The following is a 20,718-nucleotide window of genomic DNA, read 5'->3' on the forward strand; positions in this document are numbered from 1 at the left end:
AAGAAAAGGATATTTAAATGACTCTTCACTCCCAGCCATTGTTTCCCTTACAAATCGTGTTCTATTTTTAGACAACGTAAAGTGCGTAGAAAGGGAAGGAATAAGGTTCGAATCTCTTTTGGATGTATTTTTTCCATTGTTCGAGGAAGCATTTGCAGTGTGAAATCTGAAATGTGTTGCATCCTGTGTCCTTTGAACTCGTTCCAAACCTTCGGCCTACATGGTGGCGTACCGTTACCGATGTCCAGAAGACCGTGGTTCTTGATGCGTGCGAACGATGGCAATGCTTGTCAACGACCATACCATGTTGAACACACCGGTTCTCGTCCGATCACCGAAGTTAAGCAACATCGGGCATGGCTAGTACTTAGGTGGGTGACCACTTGGGAAAACCATGTGTCGTTGGCATCATCACCTTTTTTATGTTGTACCTGCCCAACTAGCTGCGTGCACAGATAGAAAATGCCTAGCTGTGGAGGGTTGCCATGTGATACTCGCATGTTTGAACAAAGGATATTTAAATGACTCTTCATTCCCAGCCATTGTTTCCCTTACAAATCGTGTTCTATTTTTAGACAACGTAATGTGCGTAGAAAGGGAGGGAATAAAGTTCGAATCTCTTTTGGATGTATTTTTTTCCATTGTTCGAGGTGGTATTTGCAGTGTAAAATCCGAAATGTGTTGCATCCTGTGTCCTCTGAACTCGTTCCAGGCCTTCGGGCTACATGGTGGCGCACTGTTACCGATGCCCAGAAGACGGTGGTTCTTGATGCGTGCGAGCGATGGCAATGCTTGTCAACGACCATACCATGTTGAACACACCGGTTCTCGTCCGATCACCGAAGTTAAGCAACATCGGGCATGGCTAGTACTTAGGTGGGTGACCACTTGGGAAAACCATGTGTCGTTGGCATCTTCACCTTTTTTATGTTGTACCTGCCCAACTAGCTGCGTGCACAGATAGAAAATGCCTAGCTGTGGAGGGTTGCCATGAGATACTCGCATGTTTGAGCAAAGGATATTTAAACGACTCCTCATTCCCAGCCATTGTTTCCCTTACAAATCGTGTTCTATTTTTAGACAACGTAAAGTGCGTAGAAAGGGAAGGAATAAGGTTCGAATCTCTTTTGGATGTATTTTTTCCATTGTTCGAGGAAGCATTTGCAGTGTAAAATCTGAAATGTGTTGCATCCTGTGTCCTTTGAACTCGTTCCAAACCTTCGGCCTACATGGTGGCGTACCGTTACCGATGTCCAGAAGACCGTGGTTCTTGATGCGTGCGAGCGATGGCCATGCTTGTCAACGACCATACCATGTTGAACACACCGGTTCTCGTCCGATCACCGAAGTTAAGCAACATCGGGCATGGCTAGTACTTAGGTGGGTGACCACTTGGGAAAACCATGTGTCGTTGGCATCTTCACCTTTTTTATGTTGTACCTGCCCAACTAGCTGCGTGCACGGATAGAAAATGAATGCTTAGCTGTGGAGGGCTGCCATGAGATACTCGGATGTTAAGAAAAGGATATTTAAATGACTCCTCATTCCCAGCCATTGTTTCCCTTACAAATCGTGTTCTATTTTTAGACAACGTAAAGTGCGTAGACAGGGAAGGAATAAGGTTCGAATCTATTTTGGATGTATTTTTTTACATTGTTCGAAGTAGCATTTGCAGTGTAAAATCCGAAATGTGTTGCATCCTGTGTCCTCTGAACTTGTTCCAGGCCTTCGGCCTACATGGTGGCGTACTGTTACCGATGCCCAGAAGACGGTGGTACTTGATGCGTGCGAGTGATGGCCATGCTTGTCAACGACCATACCATGTTGAACACACCGGTTCTCGTCCGATCACCGAAGTTAAGCAACATCGGGCATGGCTAGTACTTAGGTGGGTGACCACTTAGGAAAACCATGTGTCGTTGGCATCTTCACCTTTTTTATGTTGTACCTGCCCAACTAAATGCGTGCACGGATAGAAAATGAATGCCTAGCTGTGGAGGGTTGCCATGAGATACTCGCATGTTAAGAAAAGGATATTTAAATGACTCCTCATTCCCAGTCATTGTTTCCCTTACAAATCGTGTTCTATTTTTAGACAACATAAAGTGCGTAGAAAGGGAAGGAATAAGGTTCGAATCTCTTTTGGATGTATTTTTTCCATTGAAAGAGGTAGCATTTGCAGTGTAAAATCCGAAATTTGTTGCATCCTGTGTCCTTTGAACTTGTTCCAGGCCTTCGGCCTACATAGTGGCGTAACGTTACCGATGCCCAGAAGACGGTGGTTCTTGATGCGTGCGAGTGATGGCCATGCTTGTCAACGACCATACCATGTTGAACACACCGGTTCTCGTCCGATCACCGAAGTTAAGCAACATCGGGCATGGCTAGTACTTAGGTGGGTGACCACTTGGGAAAACCATGTGTCGTTGGCATCCTTCACCTTTTTTATGTTGTACCTGCCCAACTAGCTGCGTGCACGGATAGAAAATGCCTAGCTGTGGAGGGTTGCCAAGAGATACTAGCATGTTGCACATTTATCTCTGATTTGATTCCCTTCTTGTATTGTTTATTTGTGCATAGAAAGGAATGAATATAAAATAATTTTAATACGGTTACCTTTATTGGCGTTTTTGTTGTTTGTTCTACGTTTCAAGATTCTAAAAATTGATTAGTTTAATAAATATGATTTTTATGCTTTGAAAGCTTAGCAACGCTATCGGAGCAAAATGGTAAAAAATTTATTATAACTTGCCAAATGCACCATTGTTGAACAAGTTTATTATTACACAAAATTCACGTAGATTACAATGATGACAAAAGAACATTCAAAGGTGAACTTTCAACAAAGATCAGACCTGGCTATGTTTTCTACTTGATTACTTTTAAATATACCTAAACTCTAAACTCATCTCAACTAAAGGATACACGAAGGATTAAAATGATATAACTTAAGGCTCAATAAGAGATGCTAATCATTTATACGTTACCGTACATCGGATGATTTGTCAACATGAGAACGGGTTCAGTGCGAGCAGGTGTACCCCTAATATTGCGCTTATACATCAGCACAAACCCTCAGCATTGCGCTGCATTTGTTTGCTTATTTGCTATTCATATAGCAAAGATGGTTCGGTCGGTTCGGTGCCAAAGTAACGGTCGCCGAAATTACCGATACCGGGTATGACGTAGAACTTTTCGTTTATCTCCGGATCAAGTGCTGACGTTACTATCTGCACCTTGGGAAACGCATATGCTATTGAATGTACGCCAATTTCTGCCATCAATAAAGATACGAGCATAATATTCTCCTCCGGAACGTCGTGATCCAGCAAAACACGAATAGCCATAATAGCTGAAAGTTAAAGTGACCAATGATAAATAGTCGAGTACGTCAACGGACTGAATGTTTGCTTTACTAACCTGCAGCACCAGTAGCAACCGTTGCATCCATCAGCACCACGCGATAGTCTTTGATGTCTTTCGGAAGACGCAGATAATATAGCTACAAGTAAAAAAAAATGTACAGGCAAACGTTTCACGATAACGCTGAATTGTGTGTAAACAAATTCAAGTACCTCAGGTTCTCCAGTGAGTTGGTTCGTTTGAATTAGAATCTTCCCGATGCGTATGTGCTTACATACATCGCTCACTGCCTGCTCCATGGTTTCGCCTGCGCGCAAAATTGATACACCACAGATTTTCTGGCAAGCCATACGTTTGCCCTTGTACGGCATATTCTGGGGTGTTTCGACCTCGACGTCCCGGAACGGCAAAAGACTGAGCGCATATTCTAACACCAGACGAATCAAACGCTTCGAGTAGAATATGAACTCATCCCGGGCCGTGTTTGCATTTCGTATGAACGTGTGCAGACCTTTAATTTGAGGCGTCGTTGGAAGCAATTTGAGAGAATCTGGCATCGGTTGTCCAATGTAGGAGTGGGCCAACGCTTCTCGCAGCTTAAATCCACGCTATGGTTGCAGATACAGCAGGTGCATGAATTAATTTTCCCACCTAATCGTCCCCATAAAGTCAACAATCTACCTACCAATTGTAGCTGAGTGTGCACGTGCTGTACAATCAGCTGAATCGCAACAATATTGCTCGAACCGCGTGGCACTATGATATCAGCGTGCGCCATAGTAGGAGCGATATAGCAGCTGTACGCCGGTTTCACCATTGTCGAATATTGTTTCAGCACACCTTCCAAATCGCGGCCACGCTGCATGATGTCACGCTTCAGTCTTCTGGCCAGCCGTATGTCCGCGTCGGTATCGACGAAAATCTTCATATCCAGCATCCGCAGAATTTCCTTGCTGTGGAACGTTAAAATGCCTTCGAAAATGATTACATTTGCTCCGTACATTGTTTTCGTGTGCGTTTCTCTCGAATGTGTAACGAAATTGTACACCGGGACCTCCACTTTCCGGCCCTCCTTGAGCCGCTGCAACACATCTTTCATCAGCTCCAGATCGAAGGCATCCGGATGATCAAAGTTGTACTCATTACGGTTCGCTTGCTCGTGCTGTTTGTCGTTGAGGATTTTGTAGAAGCAGTCCATGGACAGCAGTGTTACCCATGGCACGTCCAAGCTTTCGATGATCTTCTGCGCAACAGTCGTTTTTCCGGAAGCACTGCCACCGCAGATACCTATCGCAAATGAGGCATAATTTAATCATTCCATCGAACCGGTTTCCGTCTCTAGCTACCTACCTATTACGAACGGTTCGACCTGCTGGCCAGCACAATTGTACCAGGGTGGTCGACCGGCGGTGTAAATTGTGCGATTATTCGACCGAATGATTGCCTCATTCGAGTTGATCGTATTCTGATTCACCGACGTTGTTCGCTGGCGCCGCGGTTTCGGTGAGCGGAGCTGTGACCCGAACGAGTTCGAACGTGTCGTTTTCGATGGTACCGTAGCCGGCGAGGCCGGACAGCAGTCGTGTGGCATTTCCGCATCGTAACCACTGTCGCTCGAATGGACACCAACGTTGAGATCTAGCGCTTCGCATTCCTTCGGTTCACTTGCGTCACTGGGAGAAGGCAGACCGAGTACACGGAAAAGTAGACCCGGATCAGTGTTTTTTTAATAAGGTTTGTCAATTAGCGTACCGCTTCTAACAGCGCAATACGTGCACACAACATGACTCAAGTTTTCACTTGCAATGTTGCAATAAAGTATGAAGCAACCATTCCAAACAAGCAAAACGGCATGCGGCAAGATCAATTTTCACTTCCTTATTTTGCTCACCTATCCGATGATGCTGAGCTGGGTGGTGCGTTGAGATTTACCGACATATTTTCCTTTTCACCAAAAAATAACGTGCTTGCAATTGTCCACTGATCCAGACACGCAAGGTAGAATGGACGGAGGTGGACCCGGGGTTTTCTTTAGCAACGCGTTGACACCAAGCAAAATTCATGCCACCGCAAAGCAGTGTTTATAGCGCCGTGTCACAAACTTCGATTGCAATCAGCTGAGCGGCCGGCAAATGGCGCTTGTCCACAGAATTGAGGATTTTACTCCATTCATACAAAATGCTTATGCATCGCTGCATACTTTCATGGAAATTTGCTGCATTATATCCAACAAACAACAGGGGGAAGCCCAGAAAATGTCCTATCGTTGTTGTTCTATTGTTTGTTTATATATGAACCTTGGCAATTATGGCAGCATTAACGTCACAACACAACACAGAACAAAGGAAAGAGAAAAACAACAAGAATTACACGAGGCACGCGAAATTGCATTATTAATCGCGACATTCATTTACAGCACTATCATGGGACAACAGGAATTTCAAGCCATTGTGCTGGCTGCAGGAAAAGGTACCCGTCTGCCGGAAATATTGGAAGGTCGCCCTAAATGTCTTCTCCCGATCGGTCCGTATCCGATGATTTGGTACCCTTTGCAGCTGCTCCAAAGACACGGCTTTACCGGTGAGTACGTGGATAATAGTGATGGGAAAAAGGGTTCCGGTGAAGAAATCGGCTCCAACCGGCTCCAGAAATAAGTGGAACCAGTTCCGGAGACGGTTTCACACTCACGCGACATTGACCATCGAAGGTGGCCTTGGAGCGGTGGATTCGAAACCGTGGGTGCACTCTGTATTGCCCTTCCTGTATACTCCACTCCTAGTGGATACTGATCCTGATGATGGTCCTTTTTTTTCTTTTTTCTTATATTTGTGGGCACAACCCACAGAGGTCATAGTTATCGTGCAAGAGTCGGAAAAGTCGGAAATACAGCAACGTTTGGAACGGTTGCAGTTGAAGCTCAAGCTCGATTACTATTCCATACCAACCGATTCAGAATGTGGAACCGCTGATTCGCTGAGGCTGGTTTCGGATAAGTAAGGCTACCGCAAAATAAGCTTATGTTTGCTGTGTAAAACGTCGACTAAATGTGATTTTTGTTTAAGGATAAAATGCGACGTCGTAGTGCTGTCGTGCGATTCCATCATAGAAGTTAATCTGTATCAACTGCTTTCCAAGTTTCGGGAGCAAGATGCGTCCATACAGATGCTGCTGATGGAAGGCGGCAAAGATCAGGACGTAGTAGTGCCAGGCCCGAAATCGAAATACAAAGCCGAAAAGGATATTATTGGTTATGACAAAACTACCAGCAAGGTTCTGTTTATGGCTTCGGCAAGCGATTTCGAAGAAACGGTCAAACTATCGGGCCATCTGTTGCGTGAAAATCCGGAGATGAACATCTCGTCCTACCTGCTCGATTCGCACGTATATATCATGAAGAAGTGGGTTGTGGAGTATCTAGCGGTGACGGAGACGCTGTCTGCAGTGAAGGGTGAATTGTTGCCCCATATCATTAAGAAGCAAATGCTCCAGCCACCCGCTGTACCGGACAACGATGGAACGTCTGAATATACTGCGAAACCGAAAATGGATGATATTTTTCTGGTAAGCTTCCTAGCTCTGTTAACCCTATTGTCAATGATCGCCTACCTGGGAAGTTTTACTTTAATTACCTATGTAAACACTTTAATTCCATAACATCTTTTGATAGGGAAGTCTTCATTTATATAAAGCCTAGGCGAATTTATTTTTTATCTTTTCGTGCATAAAGAGCATAACTTGTTATTCGCTGGACAACAAATAGCTTCAACCTTTCTTAAAAATGTCTTGCAAATACGACGATTAAATCAAAAGATATTAGTTTTACAATCCAACAAGATGGTCGTATGCCTAGGCAGACGTAAAACAACCTTTTTTTTTTGCAACGATTAATTGTGCGAAAGTAACTATTTTTTTTTTCTTTTAGTTTGCTATGTACACGGAAATGGATAAAAAGATCGATAAAGCTTCTATCTTCAACAAGGAAAAGAAGGCTACTTCCCATCCCATTCGCTGTTATGCGCTCTTTGCCGATCCGAATGCTTTCGGGTTAAGAGTAAATAATGTCCGATCGTTTTTGCAATGCAATTTGAGCGTAAGTTTAAACTATAAAGTGTTCCATTCCACAGCAATTAAATGATTATGAACTGTGTTCCTGTAGATATTTGAAATCTTCCCGGCTTTAACGGGCTTTACAGAACGAGAGTTGGTGTCACAAAACAGCTCGATTAAGTCTACGCAGATAACAAAGTGCGCTGTCGGCGACATGACAACGATTAGTGAAAAAACCTCGCTTAATCAGAATGTAATTGCGAACGGTTGCACCGTACATCCGAAGACGCGTGTTAATAACAGCGTACTTATGGATGGAGTTACAATAGAAGAGAGGTATGTGACACATGGTTGATGGAAAAAAAATCCTCTATGATATTTATCATTTTTTGTTTCTTTTTTCCCATTACAGTGTCGTTATAGACAACTGCATAGTCGGCGAAAAGGCGATCATTAAGAGTGGATCCAATTTGAAGAACTGCCTCATTGGGCCTCATTTTGTTGTAGCAATCGACAGTAAGAAGGAGAGCGTCTATCTTTCGAATGCGGACGGTTTTATGACGATCGATTAAATTAACAATACGTGGCGATACACTTTGTTATCATGAACATGCAAGAAATCAAACAAAGCAGTTAGTTGTCTCGAAAATTCTGCAACAAGCTTTGACCGTCCTTTAGAAGTCAAAAAACATGAAAATGTATTTAAATGCTATCGCCAAACTGCACGATATGAAAAGATAGGCAACCATCGATCGGTACTTCGATTCTCCAGAGTCAGAAGCCAGTTTCGGGTTCATATTCCCATCTCCACTGATGGTGGGCTTGCTGCAATTGACCCATTCACGCTCGTCCTGTACCACCTTACCAAACATGCTGAACTTGGTACATCCGGTAATTTCCACCTACGAAGAAACAGCAACAAATGTAAGTATTTCCAGTTTTCTAGAGTTTCCTGATCTGCCGCCGTACCTTGACCTGTTTTCCTAGCAAGTTATTGTGCATTGGTAGCAAAATTTGCTCGTAGAACTTATTGTGCCCAACGTAGTGTTTCCGATCGTGCGAGATTTCGGTAACGAGAACGGTTTGCTTCGATCCGAGCTCGTATTTCTTGTACGGTTCATACGAATGAAACAGATCCGTTAGACGTTTGGTTCGTGTTTTAACTTCGTTTGCTGGAACTTTAGTCATCTTAGCCGCTGGCGTCCCGGGTCGAGGAAAGAACTGATTTATAAACAGGCTTGGAAATTGATACTTGCTGCACAGAGCAAGCGTGTCTTCGAAGTCCGCTTCCGTTTCACCGGGGAACCCGCAGATGATATCCGTCGCAATGGTAATGCCCGGTACCTGCGCCCTCAGAAAGTCGACCATACGCTCAAAATCTTTCACGCAATATTCGCGCTTCATTTCGCCAAGTATTGTGTCCGATCCACTTTGCACCGGTATGTGCAGGAAGCTGTAGACACGAGGATGTGACAAGATTTTGCCCATCTCATCCAGATGCTCCAGAATGTAGGGTGGATTGGTCATTCCCAGTCTCATCATGCATCCTTCCGGTATTTCTTCCACCAATTTCCACAACAGTTCGGGAAGTGATGATCCAATATCCCGTCCATATGTACCTTAAAATGTGAAAATTTCGTTTAAAATGAAGTTTAACGTTCGGGATAATACAGAACCGGTACCGGTATCTTCCGATGTAAGCCATATTTCGCAGACGCCTTCTTGGAATACCTGCCGTGCGCGGTCCACTATCTCTTCTACGGGATAGCTGACCAAATCGGCCCGTGCAAACTTTGTCTTACAGTACGTGCACGCGTTCAAACATCCCGAATTGATGGGAATAACTTCAATCAATGGATTTTTGCGCACCTTCGGTAGGGCAAGCTTCGGTCCCGCTACTTTGCGACCGTCCACTTTCTTTGCCTGCAGCAGACGGACCGAATGTCCCTTGAGCGTTTCCTCCACAACTTCGGCGACGCGATCAATCTGCTGCACACCGACCACACTCAAGCCCTTAAGGTAATCGGATCTTGGGGCAGCCTGCGGTACACAGCCCGCCACAACGACATGCTTTCCCGCTTGATGTGCCGCCTCGATCTCATTACGAAACGTATCTTCCGACGGATTTTTTACCGTACAGCTGTTCAAAACCCACAGATCGGCCGAGTTCTTATCGTTGGTGAGATTATAACCGTACTGTGCCAGTTGGCCGGCCATGTACTCCGTATCGGATGTATTGTGGGCACAGCCCCATGTTTTCAAGTAGATTTGCTGCGTCTCGGGAATAACACTGTCTAGTACCGGTTTTTCAACGCACGGCACTTCCTTTGGGCGGCTGGCGCGCACCTTCGTTCGCTTGGCTCGCACTGTAACGTCCTTCTTATTCTGATATCGCTCAGACGGTGTGGGATCATCAAACGATATCAGATCTTCTATGTCCCCTACAATATCTTCGCAGCTGATGTCCATTTTGGCGGCTGTATTAGGAATATGGGTCTCGATGTGTACTGCAGTGTTTTTATACAGCACATGTATTTACGTTGTAATGATGGCAAATTAAACTGTCAAATTATTTAATTTTGCAAGATTCGTACACATGAGGCGTGACATAATTCATCTGGGAGAAACCCGAAGTTTTCATATTGACATCCCGCTTTATCATCGCTTACTCTCGTTCTAACTCGAATGAATTTCCTTTCTAAGCCCGAGGTGAGTTCCGTCGGGAGTTGTTGTTCGAAAGTCCGAAAAAAATCGAACAAACGGACGAATACAACAGGAGGATGCAAGTGTTAAACGTATTAATATTTGAAATATGGGGACAACTTTTGAAGCTCATTTTGCTCCAAGTATCACGTCGGTTCGCAGGTGATAATATTATGCAAAATACGACAGTTTTCAGTTACCACTGCAAGGTGGGATTTTTGTTTTGTGTCGGACATACCTTCCGTGTATGCACCTTCTGCGAGCAGTTGTTTTTATTGTATGACAGCGTTCTGTCATCATAACGGGTTTCACTTGTTCGTAAAACTATCGCGGAAGCTGTGCTGATAAAAAGTGTTTGCTGCAAAGCAATGAAATAATTATGTGTTGCTCAATATGTCGAACAGGTTTCCCAAAGCGCAACAACAAACAGCAAACGATGGAAGTAATAGCAGGGTGCAGAAAATCACGGAAAAGTTCGAAACGCTCATAACATCTCAACAGCAGCAGCAAAAGCAACAGGTGTATACATCGTCTCCTCCTCCGAATTTGTCTGCCGCCCAACAGCAACATCAGCAGCGACAATCCGTCCACAATTGGCCAACGAATGTAACAGGTTCGACGTGCGATAACCAGCAGCTTGTCGATGAACTAGCATCGTTGCGAGATTTAGAGGCAAGGCGAGGCATCAAGCGGTCACAAGCATTTCGCAGAAGCACTTCACAGACGAGTTCGATGAACGGTGGCAATGTGTCACGCGCATCGAACGTGCAGTTGTTACACTCTGAAAGCATACGTGAAGCATTAAACAAACCTTTGCCGGATGGGCCTCCGCCCGAAAAACCGCCACGAACTTGGGGACGCGGTGTAGATGATGCCCGGGGTACGCTGGACGGTGTTCGGACGGCAGACTCGCAGCAATATGAAGACGTGAATATGCTGATCGAAGTGGCATTTCAGGAACCGGGCAAGAATCTTCATGATTCACCCTCCCGGGAACAAATTTCCTTGAAGCAGCCAGTGAGTGAAGAACATCGCAAGCGGCTACGTAGATTGTCCCGATGTGCCGAACTGAACCATTACACACAGCAGTATGGTACGATCCGTTTGTATGATGCGGTGGATAAAGGAGGCACACCCGTTGCTGCGGAATGCAAATCGGCCGATACCAAAGGATTGATCGAACACTACAATAAGTTAAGCACTGTCGAAAAAGTTACAACACCCGCACCTCCCGAAACACTGTACGAATATTGCATAGTGGTTGGGTACGATATGATGCAAAACAAGCCGTACGTTAAGAGCCGGTATCCGCGGCAAAAGCAGCCACATAAAATGATCGAAGTGTTTGTGTATCCCGATAATGGCGCACTGGTGAGGAACCGTAATCAGGAGTACTGTATCATACTTACCGACTATCCGCTACGATTGTACGGCTTCTGCAGACGGGTGCTGCCAGAGTCGTCAGAGTTCTGCATTCCACTCACGTATTGCCTTGTAACGAAGTACAACGAGCCAAAAGTATTTTATAAACTGCTTGAATGCATCGAAAGCCAGCACGGAAATGGTCGCGTGCCGGAACTACTGATGGAACAGTTTTACGAGCAGAAACTCCCCGTGGCCGGCGAACGGTTGGCACTTACGCTGCCCGTTAGCTTTGAGAGGCGGGCCACGCTTCGGGAGGAAGCGTCACTGCCGATCACCATGACAATAAACCGTCCCAAAGATTTACGCTTAGAGAAAACGGAACTGTATGATATTTTCAAGTGCCTCGGATCGGACGGACTGATCCACGTGTTCGAAAGCTTGCTCCTCGAGAAGATGGTGATATTGTTCAGCGAACATTTGTCGCTGCTGACGTCTTGTGTGCAAGGTTTACTATTAATACTCTACCCATTCCAATGGCAGCATATACTGGTAACGGTCATTCCCGAACATCTGCAGCAAATGCTCGAAGCACCCGTGCCCATGCTTGCCGGTACGCTGCAACCCGTACCGGAAGAACTGTGGCAAAGTGGTAATACGTGCTACGTCAACCTGGACAAGCGCACCGTTCGTCCAGCAAGAAAGGAACAATTTTCCATCCTACCGAGCGAATTAAAGAAACCGCTACGGGTTTCGTTAGATCTGGTGAAAATATTCGAAGATTCGAAAGGATTGGCGAGTGTGCTGATAGGCGGAGCATTTGTTCGGTTTTTTGTTGAACTATTTTCAACCCTGGATCCTCCTACATACGAGGCAAGTTAGCGCAAAATTGGCTCTTTTTTGGAGCTGCATAAATAGTAACTTTAACTTTGTACCATTTCAGAAAACTTCATTTCTGGAGCAGTTCGACAATCCAGAAACGAAACTCTTTTTAAACTGCTTTTTGGAAACTGTGATGTTTGCCGACTTTCTGGAGCATTGGAATAGCTCGAAACAGACGCCGAAATCATCAGCATCTGCTGGCAGCTTCGATTACACGCTGTTTAATTCGAAAATTGCAGAAAAATCACAAACCAAATACTGGCATTCGGCTACGTTTGACGAAGTGGTAGCTAATTCGAAACATATCGAACGAAAGGGAAAAACATTCATGTCCAAAGTTAAGGGTCTGATGAAAAAATCATGAAACAGCGTTGCTTTCCCAAAGAAACGCTTTGTGGATGGATAGGCGCCATAGTTTGGGTGGGAACAATTGAATGTTGATGAAATTTTAATGTTTTAGAACTCTGGAAAGCCATAACGAGCAGCTTTTAAATGTGCTACAACAGTAGTTTCGGAAGAAGTTAAAATATGGCATACGACGTGCGTATGCTGTCTAAATATTAAATTTATATGAAGTAAAAATTAAATTAGTTGAATAAAAAGACAATAATTTGAACGAGCATTGCGTGAGAGAAATTTTTTATTTACATTTGTATTTATTACCATCCAGTTAACCAGCTATCGTAAGCATAACTAACATAAAAATTTGCCATCTTCTCATTATGCTTAAACCGCGCTACGAAAATACCATACATTAACGAACAAAGCTTCAACGTCATGCTAACGTGGTCGACCTAAGGTCTGTACTTTAAAAAGCCCCAGGTCCTAGAATCCTGCTATGAGCTTGAAGATTGGTCTTTTCTAAGATTGACATTTAAGTATAAATCTGCAACGTGCCGTCATTTTTCTATGTTCAAATGGTTCTAGTCCCAATAACAGGCATCTAGTACGATAAGTAGGACACCCAGAGACACGGAACCATGGAAGACGATAAAACTGAACTGGTTGAACTTATTCTATTCTATCGATTAAATACTGCTGTGATGGAGTCCACAAGATGCTCGCAAATTCTAGAATTGTTGGGACATTTGTAGAATATAAGGACTTTGCACTAAATGGATCCTTAAAATTGTTTAGAAACGCATAACATAAAGCCTAGTGTACTGAAAGCTTTTGCGATCATTAGCTCATAATGGTCTTTGAGGGTAAGCCAGCTTTCCAAAAGGACGCCTAGGCCATGAATTACATTAGTAAGGAGTACAGAGATATCCGCTATTTTGTAATCGAATTCAATAGGCAATCGTTTTCTTGAGAAATTTTTGGCAGTACAATTGTTAATATTGATACAAATTATTTTGGAATCACGAGTTAAATTGAAACAAACAGTTAAGGAGTCTATGGCAATTCTGGAGGTCAGAAATTGGCAAGAACATTTTTATATTGTCTGTATAGAAAAGCTTTTCTAGGATGGCATTCACTATATCGTTAATCAATATTGCAAATAATATAGGACATAAGATACTGCCTTGCGGGCTCTAGCAAAATTCGTAAACGACACAGATCATCAGCTAAGTATCAGCTCTATTCACTGTAATGCGTCGAAGTCCTAAGGAACTGGACATCCATTTTATTAGTGCTTAATTTACACCATAGCTGGTCAAAGCTTTACAGTTAATAGTTGAACGCAGGGTTGAACGGGAACGGTTGAAAAGAAATCAGTATAGAGTATAGCAGGAACTCAGCAACGAGAGCAGGTTTTAATCAGTAGACCGATTGGGTAGAAAACCGTGTTGATCATTTGATACCCCGTCAATAGAAGACGTGACACAAGGATTTCTATTATTTACGGGAGTTGAATATAATATTCATTTTTGCTTTTTTATGCACTCAAGTCACGGAAACATAAAGGAGGTTTTCGAGACTTGAGGGAAGCTGTTGCAAAGACTTGTTGAACAATAGAGTCAGGACTGGAACTAAAACATCTCTGCAGCGTAAGAATATAGTGTTTGGTAGATCGCGGTTTTGTCGTTTGATCTACGAAAGCTTTGACCAATTTCAGCATTGCCCGAGTATGTATTATTTTTCAGGGTCATTGTTGATGGCAAAATACTACCATTAAGTTTGCGTTTAATAAAATCTCCACAAAATCCTTAGATCGAAACGATTTTCAATCTTCCTCACGTGATTAACGTAGTCTCGACGATTTAATGCTCTGAACTGGCGAGCGGATTCCATGTAGTATCTCCTCCGTTATAATTCGTTTTAACGTCGTTGGAACTTTCTGTAAAGTCTTGCTTTCAATCTTTTCATCGTTCATAGTTGCTAATTCGACCAGCGAGGTTTATGTTGTGCTCGATGGCAAGGATCCAACTGGTGAAAAGGATCAGCTATTGTCGAGGGATGAGAATTTGAATCTTTTTTGTGTGATTGTCCATGGTTCTTTGAACAAATCAAACGTAAAACAGCGACAAAATCGCACTCTCAATAGGATACAAAAGACTCACCTACACTTGTTTTTCTTAGTCTTTTTTTTAACGCCACATTTAAGAGAAAAACAAAACTGGTTCAATTTATATAAAATGCGTATATTTTCAAAATGTAGAAAAATATAATCAATACAGCATGCAATACGTGTTATAGTGTGCATTTGGTCGCATTTGTGTTATTGATACACAAAACGCAATATTTCTCCCGAATTGTATTGTAAGAACAGTGTTCATCTGACTGCATTTCACCCAATAAGCACACCAATTATAATATTTATGTTCATCATCATCCTAACCACGTTTCTACCTAATGTAATGTATTTCGTAAACAGTAAACCTAACTATTCCTTTGCACCTAGATCTGGCCCAGCTATCGATTCCATTGCGTGACGATGGCAATTTGATCGGACCGCACTCTATTCCCTTCGATCGCGCTGCTGTGCCTGGGCCATCGTGATGTACTGGCGTACTAACCGTGAGATTTCGTGTGCTTGCTCGGTTTGCACACGGATGACACGCTGTTGCAGCAGGTTGCCCACCTTCATATCGAGAAACAGTGCGCCATCCTCTGAGCGTACCTGCGAATGGACAACATGTCGGTTTGAGATGACCGTTGACAAAGCTGGTAAATCGTTAACCCTTTCTTGCTACTTACCTTTCGCGTTGAAATCACCTCATTAAATGGCCAATGTTGCATCGTTTCGTGCGTGTTGGGATCAAGGAAAAGTACGCCGCGCCGGTTGAGGGCGAGAATGAGCTCGCGCCACATCGGACTTGGCTCTTCCATCGGATTCTCGTCCGCCCAGACGCGCTTTACAGCGAAGAAACTGCTGCCAAACAGTGGCCACGATGAGAGTACGTTCAGGAACTGTGCCTTCACCTGGATCGGGCTCAATCCGGCCACCGATGGCCATGCCGATTGGACCAAGGCAACCCACTGTGCCGGACGTAGCTCGCGCAATGATAACGCCGGTTTCGGAAGCAGGAATTTAATCTCCTTCATAGCCGGCAGGTGGTTCAGATCGGCCGCACGGTGCAGAATTGCAGCAATACGAGCCATATCGCGTACGTAGTCGGGGCTGGGCGCACCCCCATTCGGAAGTTCCAGCAGCAAACCTTCCAAATAGTCTGGTGCGACTTGGTTAAACAAAACCTCTATGTAAAGTGGCGTCGGGGCGGGATCTCGCTTGAGCGCAAAATGCCACACCGATCGGCAGAAAATTAAGTAGAACGGTTGGCCCGACTTTAGCAGCTCTGTCGTCACGTCCAGGATGTACTCATCGGCAGCGAGCGGCATGGTAAAAGCGTCTCCCTGAACGATACAATACAGCGAAAACTCCTGCTGCTCTGCCGGGGACTCGATGCCCAGCAATGAGCACAGTTCCGCTATAACATCACCGACAACGGTGGAACAGCGCGTATTGACGATACGTTCCGCGCCACCCGGCAGACGATATATTTGTCGACGGGCTGATCTGTAATGGCAAAAATTGGAAACCAGTGCGTTACAACACGTGTTGCGAACGTTTGGTTGGAGTAAAGCAACACTTACCGGCCCGCAGACACGGCGGTAACTTCCTCAACACTCGGCACATTCTTGCGACCACCACAACGGGCCGTTTTTCGGAGATTCGTCAGACAAACGGCTGCGGTACCGTGACACGGACGGCGTCGATCGGACGCAGCCGAAGTCAGGTGCTCGATCAGGTATGGTCGTAAAGCGTCCGAGCATCCGAAATAGGCAGCCAGTATGCTTAGTAGCCGCCAGGCACGCTGGGCAGAATCTGGACACGCTGATCGATTTGCCGTCGTTTGCTTCATTAGCTGACAGTACACTTCATCGCGCAGGGCCAGATGTTTGTGGCAGTGCTGTAAGAAAAAGGTGAAAATATTGTAACCATACTGCATCGTGTGCTTGGTGTAATTCCGAGACCATACCATCAACACCGTGTAAACGCATTTCACTTCCGACAGCTCCGGATCGACCGCAAGATCACCGCAATATCGGAGAACACAATCGAAACATTCGAGCGCAAGCGGTGTCAAATCGGCTGGAAGTCGTAGCAGCGGCGCCCTCAACGGGTAACCCTGCCATTTGACCAGATCTGCGTGCTGGTTCCTCATCGCCCGTTTGTCCGATCGGTTCGATTTGAACTCGTCACTGCAAAAAATCATACAAAACACACAAGGAACACGGTTAGGTTCGTCCGTCGTCCGCTGCAATAGTGCTCGGACAGTTCGATCACGATCGATCGAGCGATCCAGGTGGTTACGAGCAGTGCTACCAGAAGGATCGACGACGATGACTACTACTTACTCGGTACGGAAGTGTTGCATCGCGAATTGTAGCAACGAGTGCTTGGTCAGCGATGTTTGCGTTGGAGACGAATCGTTCTCGTGGTGGGCTACCTGGATGTGCATATCGCTATAGTTGCCATTTCCGTTACCCATGGGTGAGTTTTTGTGGTTAACAATCATGGCGCCACCGCCGGCTCCACCACTACCGACCCGGCCCGGTCCATCGCCCGGACTGCGCTCGCCATACGGCGAGTGGTGCTGTTGTTGCTGCTGCGGTGGTTGTTGTCCATTGACGCCATGTTTCATACCACCACCGCCGCCCATACCGCTGTGCACACGATCGTTACCGTAACCACCCATGGGTGGTGGTGACGATTCCTGCAGACCGTGATCGATGTGCATATCCTCGAACTCGTCCAGCAGCTGCTGATGGTGATGGTGCCCATGGTGCCCTGGATGGCCCATGTGATGCATATGGTGGCCCTTGTCGGTCGGCGAGATTTGGTTCGGTGAGCCGGGGCTGTTGACGTTGGACGTTTCCAATCGCTCGAGCGGCACATTGAGTGTGGCTGCCGCTGCCCGCACTCCGGACGATATGGTCGAACCTTTCGATTGGGTCTGCAATTATTTGATTGACACAAGCAAAGCAAAAAGAATGATGAGCACGCTAAGTAGTGAAGTCGTACAGCTACCCGACGTCCTCCGACGAGCAGGCTGCACCGGGTTAAAGTATGTAAGCTTCCGTGTAACATGTTATTAAATTTAGAAAGCGGTTCAACCCCAACATTTAGCCCTCTGTGTGGTACGGTTTCTGCATAACTTATAGCAAATTAGGGGGGGGCCAAATGTCAGAAACGTATGGTAAAGTTTCGGTAATCGGTTAACCGGTGACGTCTGCCCACTTTCTACGGAGTGCTCGAGGCTCTTTACGATTTTTCGGGATGCAATTTAGCTGTGTGTACTGCAGTGAAACTCACCAACACTGTCAAAACCCAAAAACACACCACCATATATCGCACAGCGGAAGTTATTAGTGAGGGCGAAACGTTATTATAACGCTTGTAAACATTTATTTAATTAACGCGTGTCGCATTCCGCATCGTCTTCGGCCACGGGCGGCAGTTGAATCGTTTCAATTCGCTGTCTTCCGGTTCGCGTTGACGGACAAACTTTCCGCACCATTTGTCAGATTACATCAAACGAAAGAAGTTATGCAAATGTTAGTTAATGGTGCATATCCACCGCTTTAGATTATGGGAAGGCCCGTAACCGCATCCAAAACCCGAAGGGTTTGAATATACTCTCAAAAAGGGGGGTCTAGCAAACAATTGGGTAGAATTAAGTGTGCCTGGCCACACACGTTTCATCAACGTTGATTGACATCCTTAAATAAATGCACAAATTTTTAATTGCGTGGATCGGTTTGCTTCTCGCAGTTTGATGGCGATCATCATTCGAGTTTCTACCGATCAAGAGATCTCCATCTTCAAGTCGAGTGTTTCGTAAGCAGCTCGGTTGGGTTTTAGCACAATGCAATATTTGGACTTGCCATTAATTTTCACGCGTTTGTCGCACATCCCCGGGGAAAGTAAACAGTTTGTGAAAAGCACGAAATTGTTCATCGATTCATCGGGGATTCATGGAGAAGATGGGGGGAAAAAAACTATGCAGCAGGAAAAATGGCTGTCGGTGAAAAGCGTTTTATAACATGCGCGATCATCATGATCATCGCGATCATCGTCATCGTCGCCGTTGAGTGAAAAGGCGTAGTGCGACATCAGGAAAACGTTCCGTGTGTGTGTGTGTCCATGTCCCCAGCTCTCCTGGGGTGGTATCGTTTGGGTTTACAATCACAATTTTTGCTGTTGTGGTACTGATTATCACCGAAACACAAACAACGTCGAGTGTGGAAACGGTGGAAAGCAAATGTGACCGGGCACTTTTTTTTGTACGCTAGCTCGTCTAGGTTTTTCGTCTTCTTTTATTTAATTTATGATAGAAAGAGTCATTTCTTTGCGCGCAAACGCAACCGCAATCGCTCGGTTGCGGCAAACGGAGGGTAAACAGACCATTTCGAATGTGCCATTAGTATGGGGGTTTGGGGCGCATAAATAAATAATTTTTCTCCACCAAGTGCCAAACTTTCCAAATGCGTTTAGGTGGCGTTGGCCAAAGTTGAAGTAAAGTCACAATCGCGATCGCTGGTGTTTTGGGCATAATACGTAAGATCGCACTGTTTGTAGAGCAGAGCGCACATTTTCCATGCTGTGGATGTTGGAATGATGACATTTTTAAGGATTTCGTTGCATTACCTCAGTGGTCAAATGCAGTTACATCACAGTTTTAGAGTCGAAATGACGCTTAAGGCTTCCTCACATTGCGCACGGGGTTTGGATTTATTTTTTGGAGACCGAGAAACGTTTGAATAAATCCATAATAGGATCAACAGCCCTCCAACACAAGTTAATTTTTATTCTGTTCGCTAATCTCCCGGCCAAACGGAATTTTCTCCTCGGAGCAACAGTAATTAGCGATTGATATCATCTATCGAGCACACTCACTCGACTCAACAACAGAGGCCACGGGCAGGGAGAAATAAACACAACTTCAACAATCCCCGTTGCATGTGGGACGGGATGAAAAGCATAAGGCGTTTTAAAAAAGCAAGCTAATTCATGCACACAAAGCCTCAGCGTTTCACACATTCATCCCGCACATTGATCACGGTTCTGTTCCTTCCGCATACAACAACAATAGCACAGGTGAATGATAAGGTTGTTGCGCGCACCATATTGAGGTCGATTGAGTTATTTTTACCCGTTGTGTGTATAGGACAGCCGATGCTTCTACTACCACTACTACTACTGCTGTTCGCTTGGTTGGGTGTGATTGAGTTTTCCCCGTGCTTAACGGAAGATGATTTGGTTGAAATTTACATCTTCTTCACACGCGTAGTACAGCGGTCGGTCGGGTCAAAACGGTACCCTAGGGAACGGGGCCGGGTTTCCGATAAAGCCACACCAGAAACCAATCACCGATCGAAACGCGAGTGCCTTCTGTTTTTTTTTCTTTCTTTCTTTTTGCTTTACAGCCCGAAGCAATCGCTTAGCCTGGGTACAAAAGAATTTCCCCAAAATAACAGCAAAACAAGAGGCTCCAGATGAGCGAGTACATTGGAATATTGAGATGCCTACATAAATATGGCGGAGTAGGTGCATTAACCGCAGAATCGATTACGCCGTTTTTTTTTGTTGTTGTTGTGTTTGCTCTCTGTCTGTGGTAAGCTATATGTTGTTGTTGATCAATCCAACTCCCCTTTTTTTTGTTTCCTATACACTTTGCATACCGTTTGCAGTCCCGCCACCGCAAGCAATTTTCCTACCTGGGAAGAGAAAATTGCACGCACAAAAAAAAAAAAAAAATGGCGTCTTGTGCCTACGGAAACCACCGACATAAGGTACCGGCAGGGCACAGGTTGTATAATGGAGAGCAAATGTATCAAACCCCTTAAGCAAACAAGCGCGTGAGTTGGAGATTTTGGAGATCGCACACTTGTGCACCTTACTCGTGGACATCG

The 20,718-nt window shown here is 45.0% G+C and overlaps 5 protein-coding genes and 5 non-coding genes across 10 annotated transcripts in view; 7 read left to right on the forward strand and 3 right to left on the reverse strand.

Annotated features, from left to right (window-relative positions):
• The first annotated feature begins 289 nt into the window (after nt 1-289).
• On the forward strand, nt 290-408 carry LOC126566228 (5S ribosomal RNA). The gene has a single exon (XR_007607291.1). It is a non-coding gene; the product is annotated as a 5S ribosomal RNA (ribosomal RNA).
• A 386-nt stretch (nt 409-794) lies between these two features.
• Nucleotides 795-913, forward strand: LOC126566229 (5S ribosomal RNA). The gene has a single exon (XR_007607292.1). It is a non-coding gene; the product is annotated as a 5S ribosomal RNA (ribosomal RNA).
• Nucleotides 914-1,298: 385 nt separating this feature from the next.
• On the forward strand, nt 1,299-1,417 carry LOC126566230 (5S ribosomal RNA). Its single transcript, XR_007607293.1, has one exon. It is a non-coding gene; the product is annotated as a 5S ribosomal RNA (ribosomal RNA).
• A 389-nt stretch (nt 1,418-1,806) lies between these two features.
• Nucleotides 1,807-1,925, forward strand: LOC126566241 (5S ribosomal RNA). The gene has a single exon (XR_007607303.1). It is a non-coding gene; the product is annotated as a 5S ribosomal RNA (ribosomal RNA).
• Nucleotides 1,926-2,313: 388 nt separating this feature from the next.
• On the forward strand, nt 2,314-2,432 carry LOC126566232 (5S ribosomal RNA). Its single transcript, XR_007607294.1, has one exon. It is a non-coding gene; the product is annotated as a 5S ribosomal RNA (ribosomal RNA).
• Nucleotides 2,433-3,095: 663 nt separating this feature from the next.
• Nucleotides 3,096-5,363, reverse strand: LOC126561945 (uridine-cytidine kinase-like 1). The gene is made up of 6 exons (XM_050218334.1): nt 5,255-5,363; nt 4,714-5,036; nt 4,049-4,650; nt 3,576-3,971; nt 3,421-3,502; nt 3,096-3,352 (listed from the first exon to the last, which is right to left on the reverse strand). The coding sequence occupies exons 1-6, from the start codon at nt 5,299-5,301 to the stop codon at nt 3,108-3,110; spliced, it is 1,695 nt and encodes a 564-aa protein (XP_050074291.1). The 5' UTR covers nt 5,302-5,363; the 3' UTR covers nt 3,096-3,107.
• A 415-nt stretch (nt 5,364-5,778) lies between these two features.
• Nucleotides 5,779-7,982, forward strand: LOC126563634 (translation initiation factor eIF-2B subunit gamma). The gene is given in 6 exon segments (XM_050220279.1): nt 5,779-5,943; nt 6,209-6,356; nt 6,426-6,976; nt 7,263-7,453; nt 7,520-7,746; nt 7,823-7,982. Coding segments are annotated over 6 exon segments (1,434 nt in total). The 5' UTR covers nt 5,779-5,786.
• Nucleotides 7,983-8,083: 101 nt separating this feature from the next.
• On the reverse strand, nt 8,084-9,879 carry LOC126561968 (threonylcarbamoyladenosine tRNA methylthiotransferase). The gene is made up of 3 exons (XM_050218365.1): nt 9,093-9,879; nt 8,380-9,029; nt 8,084-8,312 (listed from the first exon to the last, which is right to left on the reverse strand). Exons 1-3 carry the CDS (start codon nt 9,877-9,879, stop codon nt 8,085-8,087), a joined length of 1,665 nt encoding a protein of 554 aa, XP_050074322.1. The 3' UTR covers nt 8,084.
• Nucleotides 9,880-10,433: 554 nt separating this feature from the next.
• LOC126563578 (DENN domain-containing protein 2D-like) lies at nt 10,434-12,721 on the forward strand. The gene is made up of 2 exons (XM_050220224.1): nt 10,434-12,348; nt 12,419-12,721. The coding sequence occupies exons 1-2, from the start codon at nt 10,507-10,509 to the stop codon at nt 12,719-12,721; spliced, it is 2,145 nt and encodes a 714-aa protein (XP_050076181.1). The 5' UTR covers nt 10,434-10,506.
• Nucleotides 12,722-15,248: 2,527 nt separating this feature from the next.
• The window catches only part of LOC126561247 (unconventional myosin-XV), a 28,580-nt gene continuing 23,110 nt past the window's right edge, over nt 15,249-20,718 (reverse strand). Inside the window, exons 7-11 of the mRNA XM_050217203.1 lie at nt 17,161-17,759; nt 16,782-17,004; nt 16,396-16,712; nt 15,499-16,318; nt 15,249-15,421 (exon numbers count right to left, since the gene is read on the reverse strand). Of these exons, the coding sequence (XP_050073160.1) occupies nt 15,260-15,421; nt 15,499-16,318; nt 16,396-16,712; nt 16,782-17,004; nt 17,161-17,759 (2,121 nt within the window). The 3' untranslated portion in view covers nt 15,249-15,259. The remainder of the gene's footprint in view (nt 15,422-15,498; nt 16,319-16,395; nt 16,713-16,781; nt 17,005-17,160; nt 17,760-20,718) is intronic.

This window comes from Anopheles maculipalpis, chromosome 3RL (genome assembly GCF_943734695.1).
Source record: "Anopheles maculipalpis chromosome 3RL, idAnoMacuDA_375_x, whole genome shotgun sequence".
Classification (NCBI taxonomy): domain Eukaryota; kingdom Metazoa; phylum Arthropoda; class Insecta; order Diptera; family Culicidae; genus Anopheles; species Anopheles maculipalpis.